The following is a 7,570-nucleotide window of genomic DNA, read 5'->3' on the forward strand; positions in this document are numbered from 1 at the left end:
TAACACCCTTGTCATTTAATCACCTTTTGATTCATTACAGTAAAGCCAGGCAGTTCCAGTGCACTAGACACTGTCTGTACATGCACAGCCCGAAATCTTATAGAGCTGCATTCCCACATCACAGGCAAAGATGTTAGGCATGCAGGTAAGACAGCTCCTGCGAAAATTCAGGCATACATGGTAGAATAAGGGCTAAGTGTAGCCAGCAACAGCTCTCCTCAAACCGTTTGCTGTACAGCCCCATTATTTTTCACCCAAACACACAAAAATCAAAACCCTGTCTTTGTATGTAGCTAGAGAGCAATCCCCAGGGCATGGCTGGCATTACCAACAGTCAGAACAAAGGACTATCATGAAGACTTCACTTCTTCGCCGCTGTAGTAGCATGCAAATCATATGGTCACTACTGATTAAATACTGTGTATACCTGCTGCTTCTGTTCTGGAAGATGACCATATGTTGTAAATCAATTAAGTCAGCAGGGGAATGCCCAGACATACAGACATGCACACACTTTGCTTGCCAAGTCAGCTAGTAAACCGTATAAAGGACATAACTATGCAAACACACCGAAGTGTGGCAGGATTTTTTTTGTTTGTTTACCTTTCAATCCAAGATAAGAAAAGGGTCAGGGTGAGGGTAACCGCAATTTCTGAGTGCCTGTTCCCCAGTCTGTTTTCTTTTGCTAGATTTAGGCTGAAGAAAGCCAGGACTGACAGCGCACAAACGGCCAAGGGAACTCACCGCTTTGAGGATTGCTACTGCGTCCTGCTGGAGCCACGTTGGGTAGACGACTTCGTCATTCAGAATGGCCTCAAAGAGGTCATCCTCATTCTCCGCCTCAAAGGGTGCGTGGCCACACAGCATCTCATACAGCAGCACGCCCATGGCCCACCAGTCAACGTCAGGACCATACAGCATCTCCTGCAAGATCTGAAGCAGCGATGGGAAAGAAATGTCAACTCTGAAGCTTCTTAAACTGAGTAGAGGAGGAAAACGGATTTGGAAACACTAACATAGAAGTTCTTGCTGCGTCCTAACAGTGCTCTCTGCTAGACTGGCTGGATGTCCAGGAACATATAGGTGATCTCAAGCTGGAAACCCCCAGATCTGCACTAAGGTACATCAGATCCACTATACAAGGGCTGAACTAGCTCAGCTGCTCACAGAGTCACCTAGGAAACAAGCCCTTAGAAATAATGCTAGGGCTTAGCAAGAGGAGAAGGGGCATTTCATGGAAACTGGCTGAGCCTCAGAAATGGCAGAGCAGCCATGTGTGCGGGCTGACATCACATTTTCCTTGCCTCTGGTAAGGAAATGCTTACCCAGCTCCAACAGCAATGCTTTCAGCTGGAGAGGGGAAGGAACACAAGTGTGTGAGAAAGGCACAAGCATCAACCACAGACAAAAATTCAATTGTGTTGAAGAAGGATCTGAAACCCTGTCAGAACATCTGGCAGCATCTGGAGGGCAGCTGTTCCTTAAAGAGGTGTTTAGTAATTTTGTAGTGAGATTGGGGAATGACAGGGAAGGGGAGGAGGTAGAAAAAGGAACTGCAAAAGGAGGCAGAATTCTATCTCCTTTCAAATCAAACTAGGCCAGTATCTGTCAGTGCCTCTCAAGATTTTTGCAGCTGTGCCTCCATTTTTCACCTCACATTTCCTGAAGAAAAATATAGGCTTATCTTGGTGCCTACAGCAGCCTGAAGATTTACTCATGCTTTGCTTGCACAAGGGACTGATAATACAAGCATGCACCTAGGAGGAAACCTTGCACCTGGCAGTCAAATAAGGTGCAGCTAAAGACAACAGAGAGTACACTTGCTGTTCCAAAGCTAACCTACGCTTTTCATATTGTAACCAAGTTTTCTTGGCCAAAGAAAGGTTTCCTATACCTCTGGAGCAATGTAGTCTGGTGTACCACAGAAGGTAGCTGTGGTAATGCCATCATGAATGCCCTCTTTGCACATTCCGAAGTCTGCCAGCTTGCAGTGACCCTCGTAGTCCAGCAGCACGTTGTCCAGCTTCAAGTCCCTGCAACGAGAATCATTCACCGAGTCACTACGTGCTTGGACCAACCCCAGCACAAACGGAGGCAGCGTCCCAGGCCTCAGAAGCTTAACCTGTAAACTGGACAAGCACCATCATCATAAAAAAATAAACAGAAGTCATGCAGGAGAAGTTTTCTTTTGCTTCATCTCTTACAAAAGGGAGGGAGGAACAAACATCATTCTGCCAAACTGCATTTAATATAGGCAGGTGCTATACGAGTTCGCCCACACGGCTTTCCAAACACACCGCAAGCCTGGCTGGCAGAGCTCCTGCTCGTTTAGCTCTGGGACTCACTGGAGCAGAGGTTGCCAAATTGCGTAACGATGTTATGATGCAGCAAAACGCACCGCACACGACGTGCTCTGATTCAGCAAAGCATGGTGCTAGGAGCGTGCAGGCAAAGCCAGGGAGGCATGTGAGGCCTCTTCAGAGGGGGAACAGATTCCCTCTTCTCCTGATGCGTGAGGGGTTAAGTCCTGGACTTCGCTGTATTGGGGCAAGCCTGACTGATAAACCTCACCTGCAAAGTTATCCAAGCTGAGAAGAAAAGAAACTCCCTGCCGACACCACGCCACGTGGGCAGGGTGAATCTTCAGCCAGCATGGGATGCCTCATTCTTAAGGCAAAGTGTTAAAGTCATCCCAGGTGTATTGATTCCAGCAGGACTGCACTACTGTAAGAAATGAATGTGCCCCATCATCTTAAGGCAAAGTGTTAAAGTCCTCCCAGGTGTATTGATTCCAGCAGAACAGCACTACTGTAAGAAATGAATGTGCCCCATAGTGCTCATTGGGGTGGGGACCTCCTTGTCACTGTCACAAGAGACCCGCATGCTGTACAAGCTACAGAAAGGCACATTTTCCATTATGTCACCTCTAACAGCCTGGGATCTCCTCATCAAAAGCAGAGCTGCCAAAATGACAAGAGCCCTAACAAAGCTTAGCAGCTTGCCTAACCTTGAGATTGCCTCAAGGAATAGCCTGCAGTCAGCAGTGCCGTCAGGAACACAACCAGAAAGCATGGGGTCATCTGCAGACTTAGGCAACACCTTCCTAAAAATACACACCAGCTCGTAGCACCTCTGCTTTTCAGCTGCCAGACAAGCTCTAGGCACTGTCACAGATAGAGGAAAGGAGCCTTGATGGGAGTTCTGTGCAGTACAAATAAGTCATAGTTCATTTTTTGAACTGTCTCAGGTATTGGCACAAGAGTTGTCCAGAGCCCTCACAGCAGGTCTGAGGCAGGGAAGTGTCACCATTGCCATTTTACTGAGATGAAGTACACCTTATAGCCCTAGACAAAGCCACTTTCAAAGTCATTCAGATGCTCAGGTAAGGATCAAATAACCAAATACATTTGAAGGCCTTTCATGAAATTCATGCTGGAACTTGATCCATTTTGCCCTCTGGTTGGACATCTATTTCCCTGAGGGGAGCAATGGGGAGGGTGGTAACACAGGTGGTGGCATCTCCATATCAATATGAAAACCTCTGGGTGAGCTGAAATTTGAATCCAGCTAGATCCTTTTCATCCTCCATCTATGATCGTAAAGTGAAAATCAGGTGGTCGACTGCTCTGTTGTGCATTGGCATTTATACAGCCCACACCACCACTGGAAGCCTCTCTGGAGCTTGAGACAGCTCTCCCTAAACTTCACTGCTGCAGTGGAAAGATCAATGGCGCATTGTACTAGACAATCAGAGCCATATCTTGTCCTAAAGAGCTAAGAAAAAGTATCATTAGCTTGTTTTGAATGGATGGGAAAGCGAGGGGCAGAGGTTAAGAAGTTTGCCCATGTGCCCCAGAGCCAAGACTGAACACCAGCTTCCTGAATTCCAGCTCCAGACCTTAATCGCAAGATCATATATCCTTCCTCTTCAACTTTAACATGGCATGGCAACATAAGCCAGCAAAAAGCCCTCTGCAATGATGCTGCCCTTTCCAGCAGGCTCGCCAGCTACCCGGTGGCCAGTGAAATTTGGGCACTGAGGACAGTGCCCATGCTTGTCTTACGCTGCAGTGTTTGCACTGGGTGGGATGCTCAGCAGAAGACACTTATTTTTCCTCTTCTGAGAATCAAAAATGGCTGCTAAGGCATGTGGGCAAAGGCTCGTCCTGGAAAGGCTTTAGGCAAACACAGTGAGAGGTATTGTACGTGCTCGCCCATGACAGTACGCCTTCAGCAGCAGTTTACAGCCAAAGCTCCTGTTGCTCTTCCCTGTGGTTCCTGGCAGAGCAGGGAAGCTCTCCAAGCATGAAGGCAGGCCTTGTTTCCAGGAATCCGCAATGATGTGGTTGAAACGCACAGTTTATCCTTGGCTCGGTTTTAAAATGCAGCAAATATCTTTTTGGTCCTGGGCAAGCCTGACTGTTGGGGGGTGCCCCTAAAAGTGCAACTGGCAGGGGAGCTTTGATGAACTTGCGTGGAGATCCCCCTTGCAAACCTCCCCCTACTCCCCAAAGCATCCACCATGACCTGGCATGCTTTGGGAATACCTCAAAATACACCTTCCTTATATCCAAGCCAGCAGAAAGAGAGTCGTGTACATTGAGTGAGCAGGTTACAGTCCCTCACGGAGGGTCTGAGGAGCAGAGGCAAGACACAGCTACGAGGCAGGGCCAGCTCACCAGGCACTCTGCCACTTCTCAGCCTCTGCCCCACAGGACATGCTGCAGAAGGCCTGAAATCCCTGCTAGCTCTATGATGCACCACGCTCATTATAGCACCAACATGGCAGGGGCTTCGGCAGGTGCAAGAGCACTCTGTACTCGGTGTGTCCTCCCAGAGAGCCTCTCTATACGTGATTGCCATTAAATTCAAACTGTCTGCCTTTCACTGAGCGAGTACAGTTTCAACCACACAAGGCAAACCTCCAGCCCTTTGGCTTCTCTATGTTGCACGTTAAACTCATTAAGAGTGCCTCTTGTCTCCTTCAAGCAGTTAGGATACCAGCTTCTCCTGACTTCTTTCCAGCAATGTGAAATCCAAAACTCGCATTTTCTATTTTCACATAACCTGTGACGTGACATTAATCTGTTCTCGTTTGCTCAGGCGCTCTGGCTACGTGCAGATCATATTAGAAGAGGACCTCCCATGACCAAAGAAGACTTCTCAATGCTCTTTGCTTGGCAAGGCCACAGAAGATTGCCCCACACATCCCTCTTGGAGCAGGTCTTGGGGGCTAGCACAATGGCAGGCTCAGCCACGTGGCTCCTCTGGAGCCTGCTCTCTCCAGCTGCCCCATAAGATAATTCTCTGGGAAAGTCATGGACTCATGTTTGAGCATTTTTCTCAAGTTATCCCAGCAGTCATAAGCTCTGTACTCGCTGCTCAACGTTGACAGGTATCCCCACGCGTTGTACCCCATGAACCAGCACTGCCACATCAGAGGAAAAACACTGACAGGTTTCTGAGATTTACAAGGAGTTCTTCATTTTCTCAGCAAAGATTCCGGGAAGCTGATGAAACTGGAAGTCATCCAGCTCAGAAAGCCCAAATCTACCTCATTTCCTTAATACTTGCATTTTCCATTCAATATTTTTAGCAATTTGATGAAGCAATAACGGCAGAGAGGTTTTCTGAGGGCTGCATTTCTAAGGTCCAGCTGAGGTTCTGCCTTTCACTGGCAAACCTCCACTGGAAAACAGGCTTCACCCTGACTCAGAAAGGCAGCCTTTGTCCTCGCAGGCAGCTATGGCACATCGGCTTAACGGCCTCGGTTTAGTCTAGACGCAGAAGAAATGACAAAATGAGCTGCTTCAGCGTCACTCGCTGGAAGAGGTGTTCTTTACACATCTGCCGTTTGAGTTTAACGTTCGTAAAAAACCCAAAATTACAATTGCAGATGATTCAGTCCTTTTCTGAAGCATCTGTCAAATACTATTTCCCTGCACCAGGGAGTTTTGCCAGTGAATAGGTGTTATACACGTACCTGCCTCTCGCTCTACTCCGATCACCTCACTGGTCATGTAGGAACTATATCTGAAATGATGACGTTCTGGGTGGTTGGGTTTTTTTTGCCCCCCCTCTTTTGGTTTTACCACCTTGTGTTGTAAGGGCTGTGCATGTAGTAAGGACCTTCTTCACAGGAGCAGGGGTGGCAGAAACTGGCTTCCTGCCTCGGTTCAAGGTTCTCCCAGGTTTGCTAATCCCAAAGGTCCAGTCTAAAGCTCATAAAAACCTGGTGTTCCCACCTCGATGCAAGTCATTTAGTCATGAAAGATGTAGGTACACAGCAGTGGGAGCTAGCCACAAATAGGTGTGACTAATGCAAAACTCCAGCCAAACGTTTTTAAAAAAATACACAATTAAAAATAAAATCTCCAAACCTGGAATTAGCTAAATGAGTAATTTTGGCATTTCTAAAAGGGACAAATTTTGCTTTTTCAAGTCTTCAGCATATAAGGCCATTTAGACACTCCTTGGAAACACCTCTGGGTGAGCAAATGTGCATTCCAACCCTCTTTGCAAGCAGGGAGTAGATTTTTATTTTTCTCCACCTCTGCTGCTGAAGTCATTTTACTTCATAGAAATACTGAAATCTCCATTACGATGGAGAAAAATGTGTTTCTATTGCCTGCCCTGGTAGTCAAAGCAATACATGTTTCCAACTTCTGCTCCAGTGAAATTGTAATTATTTTTTGCAAAATGAAGCAATTTCAACAGAGGAGAACGAAAGACGTACAACCTGCAGAATAGCACAGTTGGTAAGATACTTATCAAAGAGGCAGGATTTTTCAAGTTGGAGGCCTAGCCCCAAATACAGTGGACAACAGATTAAAACCAATATTTTGATTAAATAAGGAGGAGAACAGATGGAGGTCTCAGTTTTACGTAAAGCCTTAAATACTAATGTGAAGCTAATATCGTTTCCCATTTTCCTTTGCATTCATTAATAACACCCAAATCAATATATTTTATTTTACTTGAAACCAACACTCTCTTGACTTGCAAAAAAATGTTGTTGCTTTAAAGAAGCCCTAACAATTATTTTGGGCCCACAAAATCTGAAACAATTTTCTGTCTTTCTTTCCACACCAAATTTTGGACACTCAGTTAACAAACTCAAAGCAAATAATTACTTTCACACTTCCATTCCCACTAGCTTTGGACTAGGGACCTCCACTTTTTGTTCCCAAGATTTCATACCACTTTGGGAATTAAGGCTATTTCGTGCCTTGAGTTGTAGAGAACTCGCTTAAAAATTCCTTCACAGAAAATGGTTCACATCTCCCACATTTTTCTAATAACAACCAAACATTATTTATTTTTATGGTCAAGTAAGTTTTTCTAACTAGAAACTCATATTCCCACAGCATCAAGGAAGAGTTAAGTTGATTTCCTAAGCAGTGGTAAAGCTGAGTATCAGCAGGCAGCAGCAAATACAGGCTAAAGAAGACATCTGCAATATATTCTACCAGGGCTAAGACACAAAAACCCAGGCTGAGCTGCTGGTATTTGCTTAGTTGCTACCACATCTTTGGGGTAGGGGGAAAAATTGAAATTACAAATGAAGAAA

General features: G+C 45.9%; 1 protein-coding gene across 1 annotated transcript in view; it reads right to left on the reverse strand.

Annotated features, from left to right (window-relative positions):
• Window positions 1–744: 744 nt before the first annotated feature.
• Window positions 745–7,570, reverse strand: part of LOC104165248 (protein kinase C eta type-like) — a gene marked incomplete at both ends in the record, with an annotated part of 28,199 nt that continues 21,373 nt past the window's right edge. Inside the window, 2 exons of the mRNA XM_009704823.1 lie at window positions 745–933; window positions 1,895–2,033. Coding sequence (XP_009703125.1) covers window positions 745–933; window positions 1,895–2,033 — 328 coding nt within the window. The remainder of the gene's footprint in view (window positions 934–1,894; window positions 2,034–7,570) is intronic.

This window comes from Cariama cristata, unplaced genomic scaffold (assembly GCF_000690535.1).
Source record: "Cariama cristata isolate BGI_N322 unplaced genomic scaffold, ASM69053v1 scaffold8547, whole genome shotgun sequence".
Lineage (NCBI taxonomy): Eukaryota > Metazoa > Chordata > Aves > Cariamiformes > Cariamidae > Cariama > Cariama cristata.